The sequence below is a fragment of the Gadus morhua genome, chromosome 6 (assembly GCF_902167405.1).
Source record: "Gadus morhua chromosome 6, gadMor3.0, whole genome shotgun sequence".
In the NCBI taxonomy this organism is placed as follows: Eukaryota; Metazoa; Chordata; class Actinopteri; order Gadiformes; family Gadidae; genus Gadus; species Gadus morhua.
Window position 1 is genome coordinate 265,217 of NC_044053.1, and position 21,797 is coordinate 287,013.

At 44.7% G+C, this 21,797-nt stretch overlaps 1 protein-coding gene across 1 annotated transcript; it reads right to left on the reverse strand.

Annotated features, from left to right (window-relative positions):
* Window positions 1-101: 101 nt before the first annotated feature.
* Window positions 102-21,492, reverse strand: LOC115545320 (beta-galactoside-binding lectin-like). The gene is made up of 5 exons (XM_030358348.1): window positions 21,405-21,492; window positions 11,616-11,690; window positions 10,509-10,588; window positions 869-1,037; window positions 102-561 (listed from the first exon to the last, which is right to left on the reverse strand). The coding sequence occupies exons 1-5, from the start codon at window positions 21,414-21,416 to the stop codon at window positions 415-417; spliced, it is 483 nt and encodes a 160-aa protein (XP_030214208.1). The 5' UTR covers window positions 21,417-21,492; the 3' UTR covers window positions 102-414.
* Window positions 21,493-21,797: the final 305 nt, after the last annotated feature.

Sequence of the window (21,797 nt, forward strand, 5' to 3'; positions counted from 1 at the left end):
ACATATACATGCACACACATACACACACAGACACACATACACAGACACGCACACAAAATGGTGGACAACTTGATAAATAAATCACCAGATGCTGATTATCAATGCTAAAGAAATATTTTTTAATGCACATCAGTTTTACGACTCAAGAAGGAAGGACTGACGTGGCAACAGATGGAGAAGATGGCCCAAGACAGGCCAGGGAGGAAGCGATTCATCAATGGCCAATGTTCTCAAAGGAATACAAAGGCCTAAACAAAACAAATCAATCAGTGGTACCATTGCAGAAAAAGCTTTGTAAAGAACATCTAACACAGGGATGTCAGAGGTTGATTTAGTGAGTGGTTCTCGTCTGCCTGTGAACCGGTCTAGTGTGAGGAGAGGCCACCAGACTGAAGGAGGAGATCCAGCTCAGGGTTAGTTGATCTCAAAGCTGTGGATGAGGACGCCCTTGTCGGAGGAGAAGTCCTTGTACTCAGTCGCCCCCAGGCGGTTGGGGAAGTGGATCTCAGAGCCATCGCTCAGGAGCACCAAGAACTCCTCACGGGTCAGGGTGATGGTGAACTAGAGAGAGAGAGAGAGAGAGAGAGAGAGAGAGAGAGAGAGAGAGAGAGAGAGAGAGAGAGAGAGAGAGAGAGAGAGAGAGAGAGAGAGAGAGAGAGAGAGAGAGAGAGAGAGAGAGAGAGAGAGAGAGAGAGAGAGAGAGAGAGAGAGAGAGAGAGAGAGAGAGAGAGAGAGAGAGAGAGAGAGAGAGAGAGAGAGAGAGAGAGAGAGAGAGAGAGCAGCAGAAAGAAAATCTATGTTCATACACATGTTCATGCACCAACCCTCTCCCTCCCCCCTCCCCACCCCCCCCCTCTCCCCCTCTCACCTTGAAGAGCTCATTGTACTTGAAAGGGAACCCACCCTGGTGGACCTCGGCCCCCCACCGCCCCGCCTGGTGCGAGTTGCAGACCACCTGCCTCGTGTCTTGGTAGTGGTTGAACCGCACATCCATGTACAGCGCAAGGTCATCCCCTGAGCTGATATAAAACTCAAAGCTGGAGACAGGAGGAGGGGGAGGAGGAGGAGGAAGAGGAAGAGGAGGAGGAGCAGGAGGAGGAGGTGGAGGGGAAGGAGGAGGAGGAGGAGGAGGAGGAGGAGGAGCAAGAGGAGGGAGAGGAGGAGGAGGAGGAAGACCACCCGGTACTCATTAGTCACTACAGCTGCAGTACAATAACCGTGTCACGCACGGGACTGAAGCTGCTCCAGTCACCGGTTCAGACCCCGATCCATCCACGCTGATATTACTTTACAGCATCTTTAAGATTGTGGAGAGATTATCGTGAGGGTTGGGGATTCTCTTCATCTGAATCATTACAGCGGAACAGCTTCAAATAACATTCAACCCCAGGAGAACAGACTAGCAGGTGTGCTTGTGTGTGGGCTAGGCTAACTCAAGGCGTTAAATAGAGAGGCAAACGGAAGGGGAGGAGCCTTTACAGCTGGCCCCTGAACCCAGCCCCCACCCTCATCATTACCCTTTGACCCCTGCACCCAGCCCGACCGTCATGATTTACCTTGACCCCTGAATCCGGCCCCCACCCTCATGATTAACCTTTGACCCCTGCACCCGGCCCCACCCTCATGATTAACCTCTGAACTCTAGAACTGGACTTTGAAGGATTTCTATTGCAGTTCAACTTCCTTCAGTAAAGTGACAAAGAATCAAACAAGGAAATGTTCCAAGCTTTTTGTTTTAAACGTCTAGGACATGGTTTCTCAACGGGGGCGTTCGCACAACCTAGGGGGGGCACTGGGAACGTGATTATTATAGTTTTGGGGGGATTGGGTGGGATTTTAAACTTTCATGGTTTTCAAATCTTTCTGGTGCAACAATAGGCTACCTGAAATAAATAGCCTATGCTCAGTGTAACGGTGGTCATACAGCGCGGTTCGGTCCTGCACATGCCCGGACTCCCGTTACATCAGCTATCGTCATGATATCTATGGTAACGCTGATAAACATAACCCTAGTACGCGGGTTAACAGCTCAACAACCAGCACAACACAATCAAACATGGCCGAAAGCAAAAAAAACAAACTAATTTTGTTTCATGGCCCGTTTTCCTCCTTCCTCTTGCTGTTGTTCAGTTCGAGCTGCTCTGAGCGTAGTCTCCACGAAAAGACTGTTGCATTTCAAACACAAAATATATAGCTTGCGATCTGTTTTCGGGGTGCCCGCATTGCCTGGGCCGCGCTGCCCGCGGTTCCCGGGCCATTAATTCATTGGTTCATTCATTCATTCATTCATTCATTGGTTCACGGGGCACGGCGGGAGTCGCGGAACAGTTCAAGTTCAAGTTCAAAATACTTTATTGTCCCCTAATGGGGCAATTCATTGTGCAGTCGATAGTATACAAATCCAAGTCACACACAGTCACACACACACACAATAAAAAACACTATACAATCAATAAATAGTAGTCAATAATTATATTAAAAATAATATATATATATATATATATATATATATATATATATATATATATATATATATATATATATATATATATATACTGTATATAGAAAGGCAGAGGCTCAGCATATCCAAAAGTGTGAGTTGGGGGGGGAGGTGTTATTTACGGTTTTTTATGGAATTTAGAATTAGAGTGGCTGCAGGAAGAGTGTTGATATCTGTTGGTTCTGGGTCGTGGGAGTTTAAAGAGTGTTTATATCTGTTGGTTCTGAGTCGTGGGAGTTTAAAGAGTGTTTATATCTGTTGGTTCTGAGTCGTGGGAGTTTAAAGAGTGTTTATATCTGTTGGTTCTGAGTCGTGGGAGTTTAAAGAGTGTTTATATCTGTTGGTTCTGAGTCGTGGGAGTTTAAAGAGTGTTTATATCTGTTGGTTCAGAGTCGTGGGAGTTTAAAGCGTGTTTATATCTGTTGGTTCTGAGTCGTGGGAGTTTAAAGAGTGTTTATATCTGTTGGTTCTGAGTCGTGGGAGTTTAAAGAGTGTTTATATCTGTTGGTTCTGAGTCGTGGGAGTTTAAAGAGTGTTTATATCTGTTGGTTCTGAGTCGTGGGAGTTTAAAGAATGTTTATATCTGTTGGTTTTGAGTCGTGGGAGTTTAAAGAGTGTTTATATCTGTTGGTTCTGAGTCGTGGGAGTTTAAAGAGTGTTTATATCTGTTGGTTCTGAGTCGTGGGAGTTTAAAGAGTGTTTATATCTGTTGGTTCTGAGTCGTGGGAGTTTAAAGAGTGTTTATATCTGTTGGTTCTGAGTCGTGGGAGTTTAAAGCGTGATCCAGATGGCAACATCGGAAATTCAGCCTGTAGGGGATGAGAACTATTTGACAGGATAGATCCAACCCTTTATAGCATCTGCTTCTGATAAAGTTCGTCCAGGCCTTTCTGATTAGAACCTGTGATTCGGCTACTCGACTTAATTAACTTGGAAAGGGAGTTTTTTTGTTTTACGGTGAAAACGCGGGGGTGCCGTGGCCACGGTCGCGTTGCCCGGGGTGCCCGTGGTCAGTGTTGGGAAAGTTCACTTTCTACATGAACTAGTTCAAAGTTCAGTACACAAATTTTAAAATGAACTAGTTCAGTTAAACGTTCATAATTCAAAATTTTGAACTAAGTTCACAGTTATTTATTTTTTTCAATATGTTGCTGTGAGCTATTTTTTTTCTTTTCTGTATTTTGAACATTGAGCCCCCTTTGTGGTTTTTCTAGGATGAAATAGAGTTGTTGATTCAAGTATCGTAGCAAAATACAGTTTATATCGTGTTTTATTGCTCATTTAGCACATTTTGTAAATCCCATTGATTTCTGTTGGAAGACTCATTGCTCGTTGGCCGGAAACGGGAAGGGTTCGCGCCCTACTGTTGAGACAGAGAACCGAGCGAAAAGACTACAGCCAAACGTCAACAGCCCCCCTTTCCGTTTCTGGCCAACAAGCAATGATTCTAGGAGGCATTCTAGTCCGCTGAGCTATGAGCCAGAGAGCTAACGTTATGGATTGTACATATCTATAATTCTAAATTCGTCTCTGCCTTTACACCACAGATACTCTAGTGTCTGTAGCATACAACCGCGTTGTCTGATTACAGTTTAATTCATTTTTCACAATTTAACAACTCTCGTTTTGAAGACTAGTCACTGCACCATTCGTTTCAATGGGAATCGCAACGGTCTATGCTTTCAACATAAAGTGTACATGTTTATAATTTTAAATTCGTCCCAGCCTTTATACCACAGATACTCTAGGGTCGACTCGATAGCATATGTGTTTTCTGAATACAGTTTAATTGAACAGTAAGCTGACAACACCGTAACTGAAAATTAACCACACAGAGATAACCATGGCAACCGGTCAAACAACACAGCGTTCTGCGCGCTGTGGCTACCATGGACATAATAAAGGATGGACCACGGACTGGAAAATGGCCGCCCATTCATTCCTATGCAAACTGCTCAGTGGCGCATGGTAACATACAGGAGCGATTTGCTTCCGCGGTATGTGGCCAGGACACGTGACCTAGTCCGTGACGTACCGGATGCAGAGATCTTCTTCTTCTTCTAGTTTAGTGGCGGATCATAGTTTTTCCCCATATACCGCGACCTACTGGACTACTATACAGGAGTTTGTGACAAGGACGTTGACAAGGACAAGGACGTTGGCAAATCATACTTTAAATCATACAAATAAATTCAAAGAAAAAAACAAACTAACGAAACAAAATAAACAAAATAAAACAAACTAACAAAAGAAATGAATAAATAAAAATAAAAAATATATATACTTAAGGTTAAATTCTTCTAATTAGGTTAGTATCTTTTAGCTAATTTATCAGCAATTTCATTGCCATATATTCCATGGTGGGCTGGAATCCAACAGAACTGAATAACTAAACCAAGGCTTATAATATTTAAAAGAAGATGCTTTACCTCTATCACCAAATCTTCACGTATTGAATTATTTGTTATAAAACTTAGTATCTACAACCCATCTAAGAGCGGTTATTATTGTGGCCATCTCGATTGAGTATACTGATAAAGTCACCCACTCTATATCCATATCCTTTTTCAAATTCTGGAATATATATGCCAATACCACATTGTCACATTGAGTTAATGGAAGTTAATTCGGAATTTAATTTAATTCGGAAGTTAATGGAGCCGTGCACTTCAAAATAGGTCCATAGCAAGGAGCCGTTTGTTTCATTACGGCTCCTTTCAGCTGCCCACCCAACATCAACTGCTAATAAAACGCTTGAGGAGGCGTTTTGAAAAGAAAAAACTTACATTTTTTTAGAACAGGGAAGAAAGATAATTATGAGCCTTTGATTGATATCCAGACATTTTTTGCGGAGACACAATCCTGTTCCCCACTTGTATTGGAGTGGACGGCGATATCTACTTCTGGGCCACATGAAATGACGGACCCCCGTCCACTCCCAGCTAAAACAGCTGCAATACCAGGCTTGGCCTCTGAGCACGGGTGGATTGCGGAAGTATATGCCTATCCTGGGGGCCTGGTGGCTACACGTCCCCAACCCCTCGGGTTGGGCGGCCCAGGGGAGAGGTTGTGGAGGGCGTGTACCGCCTATATCCAGCAGATGGAGCCAGAGGACGTCCATTACGTCACCCTAATCGGCCAGATAGAGAACACCTGCGGTGGGTAACGAGGAGGAGGAGGTACCCTTTAAAAGGCTGTGTCACCTGTCCTTAACGAGAGCTGGAGACACGGGAGGACCAGAGAACCCCCAGAACCCCGTATGGACGAGAGGACGACAGGAGTTAACTGAGCCGTTCCCGGGACATCCCAAGGAGGACGCACGCCGACTAAGGACCGCGACCGCCGTAGATCGGAGCCCCGACGGGATCGACCTCCCTCTCCCGGAGAGACCAGAACATTGACCCCTTTTTTCATGGCTCACGGAGTCACCGTATGATAATCGTTTTACCCGAGTTGGATTTCAACAAACCGTAACGTGTGGTAATTACTGCCTGACCGAGACATTCCACAGCGCGCATCCGCCGTGTTCATAAACAAATAACCCCCCTATTGAACAATTTCGCGGTCACGGTGAGTGAATTCTCTCTCTCTCTCTCTCTCTCTCTCTCTCTCTCTCTCTCTCTCTCTCTCTCTCTCTCTCTCTCTCTCTCTCTCTCTCTCTCTCTCTCTCTCTCTCTCTCTCTCTCTCTCTCTCTCTCTCTCTCTCTCTCTCTCTCTCTCTCTCTCTCTCTCTCTCTCTCTCTCTCTCTCTCTCTCTCTCTCTCTCTCTCTCTCTCTCTGACAGTGCTGTTAGCCAATCAACGGTGATTTATTTGCATGTCATGAATATTCATTCAACAGACTCGGTGTGCATTCATTCATTGCTATTAGTGACCATCACAAAATCAATGAAAACGATGCAATGACACCTTTTGAGCAATATAACATGAGTGTGAGTGCGGTTAGCTTATTTATTATGGGGGGCGCTGTCATGCCAAATTTGTACCGGCTGCCAAATTTGTACCGGGCGCGTCATCCATACGTAATCCATTCCAAACCTGCATGGCAGCAGATGATCGCGTCGTCCGTTGCCGGGCAGGTTTCAAAAAACATTCGCGCTCATTAACCCTAACCCTAACCCTGACCCAAAGAGGAAATAACATAATACAGTTAACGGATCGCTAGATAATGTAATTTTTTGTTGGGTTCCTTAATAAACACACGATGTATCTTGGAACAGACATCAACATGCAGCGCGCCAATCCATGCTCCGTGTGACGGTCTAATAACTGATGTTGATATCATTACAGACAACACTTGTTTTTACTTTATATTTGTATTGTATTTAATTGTTTAAAGGTTGTATAGGTGATTTGCTTTTTTGGCCATTTTTGCAAAATTACTTGAAATCCTTATCATAACCCGCTTACAGCCACTGAGTTAGAAGTACTGACATGAAAATTAAACAAGTCAATCATCTGTGGAACGGGCAGGGCTCGAAAAACTCCAGCCAATCATTTCCATTGCCACCGAGTTGCATTGGACAGTAAGTACGTCAATCAAACGGTCGTACTGCACTCCCCCTCCCCCGCGCCCCGCGCGCGACCCCTTCGTGCAGTACTCGTGACCCAGAGCTCGTGACCCAGAGCAAGCTCCTGTTTGTTGTTATCCTGCGGTAGCTACTGGAACTAGTTAATCCACATTTGGACCTAGCAGTAGAAGACAATTTCCATGGCAGACAAGACGCCACCATCCCCACCACCATCACCACCACCAGCAAAGAGAAGGAAAACTCTTTTTCAGAGAGTAATTGATAATAAAAACGCTGAAAGAGAAAAACTGAAATCAAGAATAATCCTAGGCGCTGCTTTCGAACGTTGGCGGCAACTGAAGGACGAGAAGGGTCTAAAAACCGATGCTTGTGTGGCGGTTGACCTAGTTTCAAAGTTTATACCGTTTATACTCGGTAATACCGGTGTGGAGACGAGTGTATTACTCGGTGTGAAAATGTCCACACCGCGGCAACCCTAGTGAAAACCAGGACTTCCAATACAATTATATGAAACAAACATACATTTTCTAAAAATAGTAATGATTTATGTGACCGTTTAATGTTTATAACATCTGGTCCAACCATTGCAGCGAGAACGTATTCTCAGCAGGGGGTGCTGGGAAAAAAAAAAACTCTGCACTAGACTCGCAACTCGTTACATTGATAAAAAAAGATGTATAGCAGCGCAGCTCAATTACACCAGTGCATGCGCGGACAGTTGAAAATCGATCGTTCACATCCAGCTGCTCACAGAACAAGTTTAGCGCACCACCGCTACCCTCACACTTTTTCATATAACCTTTTTTCAGCACTAGGTCATATGAGCATTAAATAAATGCTGCGTCTCAAAATGCCTTGGACAGCAGCGAGGATGACTCGCTTTGCCACGGACCGAAACAGTTCGGAGCGACCACAGCCAGAGCGAACACAGCGGGGCAGAGGAGTGTCAGGAATAGTCTTTGGTGTACACATCAGTACGGCCTATTTGCACTACTGTTTAGTGGCAATGCAGTGTTTTATTCGATGCCTTTTTATTTTCGTATATTATTTCAATGAATACAATTTATTTATTCATAAAAAACGGATCTGGGCCCCGTTTCCCGATAACGATGGATCTTCGCTCGTACGATCATTCTCCCGATGGATCTTGCGATCCATCGATAATTTCTTTGGAGCGTTTCCCGAAACTCCTCTTAACGTGAACGCGCATTCGCTGCACTCACGACGTCGTAGGATTGTAACTGTCTACTGACACGGTGCTTAAATGGGCTCTGTAGGAGGGGGAGACGCAGGAATGTCGCAGGAAAATTGTGTTAAAAAGGGTTAAAATATATCCCCATCAAGGACAACAGCAGAGTAGCCTACGAAAAAAATAGACTGCAATTATATGAATGCTAAAGACATTAAAACACAATTGATTAGGCTTAAACCGACATATATCAGTCCTAATCCTGAATGCACTGTGCGTTTCACGGCATTTTCCCCCCTGAAATAATTCCATATGACAAAAAATTAAAAATAGCTTGTGTGACAACTACATTTATCTTAATGGGCTGATTTCTGAAACATGCTTTGCGCAGCAAAGAGAGCCGACTTAATCTGATTCCGCATAAGGGTTTCCTTGATTGATAATTTGATTGGCTATAAAAGCCCCTCCGGAAATAGGGTAAGGTATGTATTGATGAGGAATACAACGAAGCCCACCGTCTGGCCCGGTGCATCGTTGAGCGCACGATCGGGAGGTGGAAGTTGCGCTTTAGATGCCTTCACAAGTCAGGCGGAGGGCTCCAGTTTTCGCCGGCCAAGTCATGCGCCGTGATATGTGTGACGGCTATGTTGCACAACATTGCAGCTAAGGCTGGGGTGGCATTGCTTGAACCGGAGGACGCTGAGGACGATGACGACGAGGAAGATCGGTGTGAGGACGGCCTCCCTCATAACTACGCGGCTGGTTTTCATGCGCGTCGAAGAGTGATTGAGACTTTTTTTTAACCCCCTCCACCCTCCCACATGTCACTAAACATTCCCGTCAACGTGACCAATCCCCACCATATCCCAGCCTTTTGCCTGCTCCTTTGCTTGTTTTTTATAATTTATTTTATTTCTTTATTTTTAATTTTTTTAATTGTATTTTATTTTGTACATTATTTTATGCTACGTTTTATGAGTAGCCTATGTCAGTCTGCACAAATCCCCCCACTTTCTCTCACACATTTTGAGTGCCCTGCCTGCGCCAACATTTTCTGGACTGTCCCGTTTTATTTTGGCCATTTTAACATCTTTATTAATAAATTAATTAATAATCTTTATTAATTACCAAACTAAGAACATAAAGGCGCAATGCGTTTTACTAAAACGCATCCAATAGACGGAATGTCCGATGGTGTCGCCACTGAGGCTATAGCTGACGATTCTCTTAGAGTCCTACGAGTACCTACGAGCACCCCTGGAGTACTCGTTAGCTACGAGCGTTTTCAAGACGTTCGTTCCCCACGATGCTTTCGGGAAACGCGGTGAAAACTCTACGATGCCCTTTCGACGCACTTCACGATCCACTTAGGCTAACGACGCTTTCGGGAAACGGGGCCCTGGTCTTCAAATCTTTTTTCCAAATATAGGTCGTCTTACAATGGGGTTTGTGTTTATATTCGGACCAATACGGTACAGCGGGCGCTCACATGACGTTAAGCATTTCCTGGTGCATAATGTGACGCTTCAGAACCTAAAATCCCGTTTCTCCCCGTTGACACGACAACACATAACCGGCGTTTTCAGAAATCTCCACTTTGGCCCGAGTTTTTAGAAATGATCGTTTTCTGTGATAAGACAGGGCCTCGGACAGGGGGTGTTGCAGCACCCCCAGCACTCCTACTTCCCGCGGTACTGGGTGCAACTTACAGCTGAATGTAGTGCCATGTTGTTAAACGAAAACCTACGCTAGCCTGGCTCGCTCTCGCGCATCTCTGTTCGCGCTCGTGCATGATTGCGCGTCCAGGTACTTCGAATGGGTGGAGTCAGAGTCAGCGTTGAAGGAGAGGGGGTAGGACCATTTGAGTTGTGTATTTTCAAAATCTGCTGGCGTTTCGCAAATCACCTACCCAACCTTTAATCAAATTTTGCAAGTAACCTGAGTGTTTAAAGCAGGTCAAGGACGAAATAGCACAATACAGATAACGGATCGCTAGATAGAAGGTTCGCGAATGTTCACGTCATTCGACGCGCGATCATCTGTTGCCAGGCAGATTTGGAGTGGATTACGTATGGATGACGCGCCCGGTACAAATTTGGCAGCCGGTACAAATTTGGCATGACAGCGCCATAGAGTCAGGGGTAAGCTCAGGGGGCCGTTTGCTCAAAAAAGGTTGAGAACCACTGGTACAGGAGGAGTGATTCATGGGCCATCTGCGCGTGGAGGACACCGCCCCCTAGTGGGTGAAAGTGTTAACGCGACGGGACGGTGGATCCACTGATACTCACTGATTTGTACCCGCATTGGGGATCCCGGTTACGGTCAACGTGTGGCCCAACTTCAAGGGCATATTCTTCACCATCATCTCCTGTGAGGAAGGGGGGGAGGGAGGGGGAGACGGAGACGGAGAGACGGACGGAGAGACAGACAGACGGAGAGACAGACGGAGAGACAGACGGAGAGACGGAGAGACAGACAGACAGACGGAGAGACAGACGGAGAGACAGACGGAGAGACAGACAGACAGACAGACGGACGAAGGTTAGGGGAGGGTTGGTTTCCATTGGGCTGTTCTGCTCCGGTACTGCTTCACCACCCATAAGTGTTTCATATAAAGTAGACTAGTGTGTGGCCGATGGTGTGAAAGTGTATTCATATGATGTAAGTGTGTATCATTTTGTCATCAGAGTGAGATTTTGACAAAGGATTGTTAGGTTTCGATAGGAAGAAGGACGGTAGTATGGTCTCAGTAAGATGTTGGCACCTTCTGTTTAGTTTAAGGTTTGTACATTTTTATAAAAGGATAACTTTTACAAGCATTATTTAACAAATTGTGTGTCAGTAAATCGACATGAGAACGAAAAGGTGTGGCATGTCTCTTACAATGATAGAGTAATCCTACACTCACTTTAAATAGGTTACAGTTTAAATATAACTTTCTCAAACTATCTTTAAAAAGTCGCACAAACGTGTCCAGAGTTTACACCGGCCAGGTGAATATATCTAATATCTAATATCCCATGTTAAGGCTGTCTAACCAATGATAAGACTGGATGTCTTGATCAATGGCCAAGCCAGCAAATAGTTTGACGATAAAAGGGAACAAATGCACAAAAGCACAACAGGTTATGAAAAGTTATGAATGATGCCCGGAGTAGTGATCCCATCACCGCAAGAGACAACTATTGGTTCTGATCCGTGCGTCAGGAGACTTGCCCACACTTAAACCATGCTTCATGAAACGCATAATGACAGGCCTAATGACACCCGTAATGACAGCTGTCACTCCATTCAGAGCAGAGCAGCAGTAAAACCACACGGAATGATACAAACACAACTGATGTCGAGAGAAACACTGCAGGGATCAGTGGAAACGCTCGTTTCTTTATACTTACTGCCATGTTGTCGTCCGATTGGTTGAGCATACTCGCAGGGAGAAGAGGAGGCAGGAGGAGGAGGAGGAGGAGGAGCTGTTTGATATAAATACACTGGTTTATTACCGTTGAGATATGGTTTGAGCAGCAGACTTCCTGTGTCCACCACCGCCTCAGACCAACATATGCTCTCCATCAGCAGACATGGACCCTCTCAGTCCGTCTGCTGGCTTCCCTCGTGGGGTCTGGCCTCTAAACTGAGGCCTGCTAATACTGAAACTACTCCTGATTCTACTACTGCTAATCTATAGTTCTACTGGTCACACTTCCTCAGGTTGAACTGGAAGAAGGAAGGTAGTTTGGTCTCAGTAAGATGTTGACACCTTCTGTTAAGTTTAAGGTTTGTACATTTTTATAAAAGGTTAACTTTTACAAGCATTATTTAACAAATTGTGTGTCAGTAAATCGACATGAGAACGAAAAGGTGTGGCATGTCTCTTACAATGATAGAGTAATCCTACATTCACTTTAAATAGGTTACAGTTTAAATATAACTTTCTTCAAACTTTCTTTAAAAAGTCTCACAAATGTGTCCAGAGTTTTCACCGGCCAGGTGAATATGCATAATATTTAATATCCCATTTTTAAGATGTCTAACAAATGATAAGACTGGATGTCGCGATCAATGGCCAAGCCAGCAAATAGTTTGACGATAAAAGGGAATAAAACAAATGCTCAAAAGCACACCAGGTTATGAAAAGTTCTGAATGATGCCTGGAGTAGTGATCCCATCACCGCAAGAGAAAACTATTGGTTCTGATCAGCGCGTCTGGAGAGGTGCCCACATTTAAACCAGGCGTAATGACACGCGTAATGACAGCTGTCACTCCATTCAGAGCAGAGCAGCAGTAAAACCACACAAAGTGAAACAACCACAACTGATGTCCAGAGAAACACTGAAGGGATCAGTGGAAACGCTTGTTTCTTTATACTTACAGTCATGTTGCCGTCTGATCGGTTGAGTTTAGGTTCAGGGAGGAGAGGAGGCAGCAGATCAGAGTCCTGCCTGCTGGGAGGGTATTTATGGAGAGACGCGCTACGCATCTGTTTTCCAAAATGAGTGACGTATTCAGGAAGCTATTCAGAAAAAAAATCCTACCCAGCAAACATATAAGGGGCCTGTGTCGAGGCCAACAAGTCCATTAGACGTCGAGTCACAACTGGACTTAATTTCGAGCCTTTGCCGACATGGAAACATAATCTTAGAGGAATGGTGACTTTAAGGAAAATTTACCGAATAAACACTCCCAGCTAAATGTCTGCATCCAACAAGTCTAATGTAAGTCGAGTCACAATGTGACTTTATTTCAACCATGTCCGCAACAGGAAAAAACATGCCTAGGGAAATTGTGATTTCGAGGAAAGCTTGTTTGACAGTGTTGTGACAGAATAAACACTGTTTAAATTAACAAAGATATAACACTGTTACATCAGTGTGAACGGTAATGTTTTACACATGAATTGTGTTATTGAAAAGTGTTATTTCTGCTATCACTATCACAAAGTGCTATCACTGCTATGCTGACGACACTCAGCTATTTCTCTCTTTCCCCTCATCTGATAAAGCCCTGATTGCAACACGCATATCGGAATGTCTGGCGGACGTCAGCACCTGGACAACTGCCCATCACCTGAGGCTTAAGCTCAACAAAACCGAGCTCCTCCTAATCCCAGGGAAAGATTGCCCACACATGGACTTACTGGTCACCGTTGAGAATATCACTGTATTTCCTTCTCCAACTGCCAGAAACCTCGGTGTGGTATTGGACAATCAGTTATGCTGCACCGCAAACATCACTGCGGTGGCCCGATCCTGCAGATTTGCACTTTACAACATCCGCAGAATCCGGCCCTTCCTCACAAGAGAAGCAGCTCAGCTTCTAGTCCAATCACTGGTCATCTCCCGCCTCGACTACTGCAACTCACTCCTGGCTGGACTTCCTGCCTCTGCGATTAAACCCTTGCAGCGCATCCAGAATGTGGCAGCGCCCCTTCGTGTTCAACCTACCGAAGTTCTCCCCTGTGATCCCCCTCTTCCGGGACCTCCACTGGCTCCCTGTAGTAGCTCGCATCAAATTTAAGACGATGGTACTGGCATACAAGGCAGTCGATGGAACTGCCCCTGCCTACCTCCAAGCATTGGTAAAGCCACACACCCCAGCTCGATCCCTCCGCTCAACTACCTCAGCTGGACGCCTGGTACCGCCATCGCTAAGAACTAGCAAAGGTCGATCAGCAAAGTCACAACTTTTCTCTTTTTGGGACCTCAGTGGTGGAACGAGCTCCCTGCCGTTCTCAGGACCACAGAGTTGCTCACTATCTTCCGAAAAAGACTCAAGACTCACCTGTTCAGAGTCCACCTAGACTTTGCATAGCCACCCTCCCCCTTCTGGCCACCATTGTACACTGTATTGTATTGTGTTGTATTGTATTATAGTACTTAACTGTGTAGCAACTGCAGTAGCTGCTATCATTGCATGGCTCGGAAAGCTAGCACGCTAACATTAGCTTAGACCCGAAAAGGGACGCAGCTACTTGCAACATCCCGTCTAGGGATGCTATGTTAGCTGTGCGTTGTTGAAAATAAAACACGTGAATAGTCGGGTGGAAAGCACTATTTCCGTGCATTAATCCTGTGAAGTTAATTTTGGGACCCATTCTTCTATTTTTCCGGTGATTATTCATAGCGAGAGCGGTGATAGTTTCTGATGTTGCTAGCTAAATGGACTTGATGTAGCCATCAGTTGTTTTCCAAAATGAGTGACGTATTCAGGAAGATATTCAGAAAAAAAATCCTACCCAGATAACATTTATGCGACCTGTGTCGAGGCCAACTAGGCGTCGAGTCACAACAGGACTTAATGACAAGCTTTTGCCGACATGAAAACATAATCTTAGAGGAATGGTGACTTAAAGGAATACTAATTTTAGAGTGGTGTAACTGAATAAACACTCACAGCTAAATGTCTGCATCCAACAAGTCTAATGTAAGTCGAGTCACAATGTGACTTTATTTCAACCATGTGCGCGACATGAAAACATGCCTAGGGAAATTGTGATTGCGAGGAAAGCTTGTTTGACAGTGTTAACTGAATAACTGTTTACTGAATAAACACTGTTTCAATTAACAAAGATATAACTTTGTAACATCAGTGTGAACGGTAATGTTTTACACATGAATTGTGTTATGGCACGTGCAGAGGGGGGGGCTATGGGTGCCCGAGCCCCTGCCCTTTTCCCTCTGAAGGACCAAAGTGCCCTTTTGAGTGGTCATTTAAATTGTCAATGCTTTGTAAAATTACACATGAACAATTAAACATTAACATGTGAATAAATTATTCGAGAATAAAAATGTGTAAAAGTAATAATCGAGAAGTAAAGTTTGTACTTTGTAGCCTCGTTTACCGGCGCTCAGTGCGCAGCTGCCGCTGGGTGACGTGACTTTTCACCTTTGCCTGCCTGCGCGATGCGCTTGTTGTTTTAAGAGACGGTACAATGCAGGGTAAGATCACTACAGAGTCAGACACAGACAGTTGTTTCCAAAACCATTAAGTTGATAATGCTAAATAAACTGTAACAGTTATCTCGTTTTGTAGCGTCATTTTGAAGTATAGGCCCAAGTTTGCCAGCAAAAGCTTTTCAACAAGCATCGTTTTAACTGACTGTGAAAGTGGCTACCACTCGGTTTATTTTCTATAGCCTACCAGCAAACCTATCTGGGAAACCTTTTGAAATTGCAAAGGGAAAGCATACATTGTTATATTGAATCTGTATAGGCTACTCTGTAGTAACTACGTGGCCACATGACATGGCCAGTGGCGGTGGGTCAATAGAGGGCGCCAGGGCGCTGTCACACCATATTTGTACCGGGTACCAAATTTGTACCGGGCACGTCATCCCGGTACAGACCCCCCACAGTAACAGACCCCCAGTCTATTACTGTGCCAAACCAACATTTTTGATCACCAACCGCCACTGGACATGACAAATCCGTTTCATGTCTACTCTGTCTCAGTGTCTCTGACAGTAGTGGTTTTTGCATGCGCCCTTTTTTGAATTTGAGCCCCTGCCCCTTAAAGGGTCGCTGCACGGCCCTGAAAAGTGTTATTTCTGCTATCACTATCACAAAGTGCTATCACTGCTATGCTGACGACACTCAGCTATTTCTCTCTTTCCCCTCATCTGATAAAGCCCTGATTGCAACACGCATATCGGAAGGTCTGGCGGACGTTAGCACCTGGACAACTGCCCATCACCTGAGGCTTAACCTCAACAAAACCGAGCTCCTCCTAATCTCAGAGAAAGATTGCCCACACATGGACTTACTGGTCACCGTTGAGAACCTCACTGTATCTCCTTCTCCTACTGCCAGAAACCTCGGTGTGGTATTGGACAATCAGTTATGCTGCACCGCAAACATCACTGCGGTGGCCCGATCCTGCAGATTTGCACTTTACAACATCCGCAGAATCCGTCCCTTCCTCACAAGGGAAGCAGCTCAGCTTCTAGTCCAATCACTGGTCATCTCCTGCCTCGACTACTGCAACTCACTCCTGGCTGGACTTCCTGCCTCTGCGATTAAACCCTTGCAGCGCATCCAGAATGTGGCAGCGCGCCTCGTGTTCAACCTACCGAAGTTCTCCCATGTGACCCCCCTGTTCCGGGACCTCCACTGGCTCCCTGTAGTAGCTCGCATCAAAATTAAGACGATGGCTCTGGCATACCATGCAGTCGATGGAACTGCCCCTGCCTACCTCCAAGCATTGGTAAAGCCACACACCCCAGCTCGATCCCTCCACTCAACTACCTCAGCTGGACGCCTGGTACCGCCATCGCTAAGAACTAGCAAAGGTCGATCAGCAAAGTCACAACTTTTCTCTTTTTGGGACCTCAGTGGTGGAACGAGCTCCCTGCCGTTCTCAGGACCACAGAGTTGCTCACTATCTTCCGAAAAAGACTCAAGACTCACCTGTTCAGAGTCCACCTAGACTTTGCATAGCCACCCTCCCCCTTCTGGCCACCATTGTACACTGTATTGTATTGTGTTGTATTGTATTATAGTACTTAACTGTGTAGCAACTGCAGTAGCTGCTATCATTGCATGGCTCGGAAAGCTAGCACGCTAACATTAGCTTAGACCCGAAAAGGGACGCAGCTACTTGCAACATCCCGTCTAGGGATGCTATGTTAGCTGTGCGTTGTTGAAAATAAAACACGTGAATAGTCGGGTGGAAAGCACTATTTCCGTGCATTAATCCTGTGAAGTTAATTTTGGGACCCATTCTTCTATTTTTCCGGTGATTATTCATAGCGAGAGCGGTGATAGTTTCTGATGTTGCTAGCTAAATGGACTTGATGTAGCCAACAGTTAGCCCTTTAGGCTGGCGGCCTCGATGTTGAGACTGTGTCTTCGTCCACTGAGCCTAGCACCAGTTAGCCCTTTAGGCTGGGGGCCTCGATGTTGAGACTGTGTCTTCGTCCACTGAGCCTAGCACCAGTTAGCCCTTTAGGCTGGGGGCCTAGATGTTGAGACTGTGTCTTCGTCCACTGAGCCTAGCACCAGTGTGTTGTTCAAATGAACAAGTGGTGACTCGGTGGTATCTGTGACAATGGCTTCATGGGGGGGGGGGGGGGGGGATACCGCCCATCGCTCTCCAACTACAGATAAGGCCTACAGTGGTCTTTAGTAAACGGCAGCTCCAGGCTAAAGTGTGGGTCTGAGAGAGAGAGAACTGGCTTCTGGCTTCCATAACAATCTTCGCTATTGCAGAAAATTCTAGTGAGAAATTATTCCGTTTTTATTTTTCAGCTGATAAAGCTCCAAATAGTTAATTACAGATTTCAAAGTCAAGCCTGTACGTACATAGACTAGTCAACGTATGTTATAGTTCAAATGGAATTATTAAGAGTGTCCTCTGTGGGGCTTATTGACAAACCCTTGTGTATTTTGGCAGTCAAACTTCTCACCCTTCCCCATCCTGGTACTGGTGTTTTCATGCACAAGATTATCGATGGCAGGAAATCTTTGTTTTGGGGGTTGACAGACTAAACATGCTCCATCATCAGAAGACGTGCTCTGTTGAGATGAATATCAGTTTTTTGTTGTTCCTTCTTTCCAGCTGCTGTGAAGAGATCAAATTACAAGACCACAGATACAGAAATCCAAGTAGCCATGAGTTTACCCCTGAAACATGCACCCGCCAGGACTGGGGGGGGTTTTGGTCCCAATAAAGCGACCAAAAATGAAATTAAAATGTTGTTCTTCTTTAAAGAAGATGTAGGGCCTACTACAAAATAATGTTTTGAATATTGCACTTTATACCCTGACATTTGTCTTTTGTTGAAGAGTATTAATGCTTGATTTAGAGTATTAATAACTAAACAAATATTATAGACAGATCTATCCAGCTCAACATTCAGACATGCAAGCGGAGCGCTTTTTGCCGCGAGTCACTTTGTTATCATACATTTTGGGGACCTGTGTGGTTCGTGCAGATTCGAAGAATTTATGGGGGGGGGGTCAATCGGTGCGCACGTGCAGGTGTCAGTAATCCGTATTCTGACTCCATAACCACGGAGACCCCTCGAGCCTCCGAAGTAATGAAGAGTGATTCTGGAAATGATTTTGTTAGGGGACCTATCACAGCCCTTGCCGTCTCCGTTGCGTCGACAGATAGTTAAAAAATATTAGATGCGCATCCGCACGTAGAAATCGGAAATATTGACACATAAATAACTAGAGGGTGTACTGTACTGTCTGCGCGAACCATTCTGCAGCCTCTCTCTCTCTCTCTCTCTCTCTCTCTCTCTCTCTCTCTCTCTCTCTCTCTCTCTCTCTCTCTCTCTCTCTCTCTCTCTCTCTCTCTCTCTCTCTCTCTCTCTCTCTCTCTCTCTCTCTCTCTCTCTCTCTCTCTCGTTTCGTTTTGTGGAGCACGTTAATTGTCTGAGAAATGCACGTTCTGTGGAGCACATTCGTCTGAGTTTTTGAGAAGGTCTGCTTAAAAAATCTGAAATATTGACATATTATAACGAGCTGGGTTGATGAAGTTCTGTTATTACATTGTCATCCTTTTCGGTTAAAAGTTCAAAGAAGTTGTCCTCGAATGACCATTCCCCAGAGAGAGAGGGAGAGGGGGAGGGGGAGGGGGAGGGGGGGGGGGGGGAGAGAGGGGGAGAGAGAGAGAGGGGGGAGAGAGAGGGAGAGAGAGAGAGAGAGAGAGAGAGAGAGAGAGAGAGAGAGAGAGAGAGAGAGAGAGAGAGAGAGAGAGAGAGAGAGAGAGAGAGAGAGAGAGAGAGAGAGAGAGAGAGAGAGAGAGAGAGAGAGAGAGAGAGAGAGAGAGAGAGAGAGAGAGAGAGAGAGAGTAAGGGAGAGGGGAAGGTTAGGGTTAGGGGAGGGGGATGGTTAGTTTCCATTGGGCTGTTCTGGTCCGGTACTGCTTCACCACCCATAAGTCATATAAAGTAGACTAGTGTGTGGCTGCTGGTCTGAAAGTGTATTCGTATGATGCAAGTGTGGATCATTTTGTCATCAGAGTGAGATTTTGACAAAGGATTGTTGGGTTTCGATAGCAGAGTTTAAATTTGACATACAGTAGATGTGAATAGTATTTTCACAGTGTTGTGTCTTATTTGCTTGTGTGTTGAGTTTTGACGCAATGAGACAAGTTTTGCAAAAAACGTGTGTAACGCTCTGTAGTGGCAACTGTGGTAAGAACAATGTTGTCGTATGGTCTTTAAGATAACACAAGATGAGCTAAGATAAGATGGGCAATCATAACTTAATCACTGGAGGGGAGGGCTGAGGATTACACTGGCACTGCGGAGGCCGATGTTCGGTGGCATGAAGACCTGTTTCTTCCTCGCCTGACATTGGATTATTTGGCAGGACATGCGGCAGATCATCATGACTGCACATTTAGGGTACAATTACAGTATTTGTTGTTACTGTAAAGTGTTGTGTGTTGTTTACTATTTGAGTTCACGTAAAATCTTTATGGGTAATATTTTACAGTTTTTCTCAATCGTTTAAAGACGTTTCCTGCAACTATGGCTAAATTTCTCAAAACTAACTAAAAAAAGTTTACCATTTTGTCAAAACTCCACGAATCTCTTGCAAAGTGAGCAAAATCTCACAATACTGTGAATATATCATATAAATATTGCATTGAGACAATCATATCAGAATAGGTTACAATGCTTATTTGTCAATCCAATGAGCTCCAATGGGCTAAACTCAGGATCCCAGATTCCCAGAGTCATACTGTGTACACCTATAGTTGAAACTGCAACATTGTTGGAGTTCTGAGAATATACCAATGACACCTATGTTGGCAAAACTCACAGTACAGTAATTGGACAGATAAGTTAAATGAAAAACCCAACAGTTATAAAATGTTTAGACTCTCTTTCGGGGGATGTAATTATGAATTCACTGCACAAGTCCAAAACGGTAACAAAGCAAATGTTTATTTGTTACTGTAATACAGTAAAATGTTCAGCTGAACTGACTGCAAAAAAAGCTTTTCGTAGGCCAAAAAAAAAAAAAAAAGAATATCAATGAGGTGAAACAGGTCTACATGTACATCAGTCTGTATCCCACCTCTGATCCTGATCAGTAGGAGCTCATCTACAACCCAGCAGAGCTCACCTGAGGCCTCTTCATGCTCTCCCACATGACTGCAGTGTTTTTCCAGTTGAGTTTGAATAGTTGAGAGCTGAGTGAGACCAATTGGTAATTGGGTGTGGCGTTTGGAAGGCCAGTGTTCTCGTGGTGAACCAAGTGGGCTAAATGAGGAGATTTTAGCTTAGAGTTTTGCAAAAATGTGATTTAGAATTTCTACATGCGTGAATACAATGGAATAGTCCGAGAGAGAGAGAGAGAGAGAGAGAGAGAGAGAGAGAGAGAGAGAGAGAGAGAGAGAGAGAGAGAGAGAGAGAGAGAGAGAGAGAGAGAGAGAGAGAGAGAGAGAGAGAGAGAGAGAGAGAGAGAGAGAGAGAGAGAGAGAGAGAGAGAGAGAGAGAGCACTTCAAATAAATTGACTTACAGAATATGATCGGAGGTCCATTGTGTCAGAGATAGTATAGTTATAGTACAGGTACAGAGATAGTATTTAGTATTGTATAGTTAAGCAATAGATCACGCCAGGCTGTGGTATGTGCTCATTATACCACTGTTAAGGGGCGTTGTCCGGCCCCGACGCGCAGCGGAGGGCCGGCGACCCCCTTCATATCGACATGAGAACGAAAAGGTGTGGCATGTTTTTTACAGTGGTAGATAAAAACTACACTCACTTAAAATACGTAACAGTTTAAATATAACTTTCTCAAACTATCTTTAAAGAGTCGCACAAACGTGTTCAGAGTTTTCAGGTGAATATACATAATATCTAATATCCCATGTTTAAGCTGTCGAACCAATGATAAGATTGGATGTCTCGATCAATTGCCAAGCCAGCAAATACTTTGACGATAAGGGAATAAAACAAGTTCACAAAAGCACACCAGGTTATGAAAAGTTATGAATGATGCCCCGAGTAGTGATCCCATCACCTCAAAAGACAACTATTGGTTCTGATCCGCGCGTCTGGAGAGGTGCCCACATTTAAACCAGGTGTAATGACACACGTAATGACAGCTGTCACTCCATTCAGAGCAGAGCAGCAGTAAAACCACACGGAGTGAAACAAACACAACTGATGTCCAGAGAAACACTGCAGGGATCAGTGGAAACGCTAGTTTCTTTATACTTACATTTCCACCCATGTTGCCGTCTTATCGGTTGAGTTTACGCGCAGGGAGGAGAGGAGGCAGCAGATCAGAGTCCTGCCTGCTGGGAGGGTATTTATAGAGAGACGCGCTGAGTGACGTATTCAGGAAGATATTCAGAAAAAATAATCCTACCCAGCAGACATTCAAGCGACCTGTGTCGCAACCCTGTCTCATCAAAATTATGTATTCGGCATTCTCAATTACGTTTGTCAAAAAATGTATTTTGTCCGTGATAACGTTTTATTTAATGTATCGCAAATACGTTCGTTCTCAGCCAATTTTTTGCAATTTATTTACCTCTGGGATTATGTTTGGTTGAAACGTATCCCAGATATGTTAAATGTCAACGTATATCACATTATTGTCATTAAGGCA

What these genes read in the sequence shown, in the direction of transcription:
- LOC115545320 (XM_030358348.1), bottom strand. An exon ending in AATCGGACGACAACATGGCA is followed by an intron (nt 10,589 to 11,615) that starts GTAAGTATAAAG and finishes CCTTCCTCACAG; the next exon opens with GAGATGATGGTGAAGAATAT. An exon ending in AGTACAATGAGCTCTTCAAG is followed by an intron (nt 562 to 868) that starts GTGAGAGGGGGA and finishes CTCTCTCTCTAG; the next exon opens with TTCACCATCACCCTGACCCG.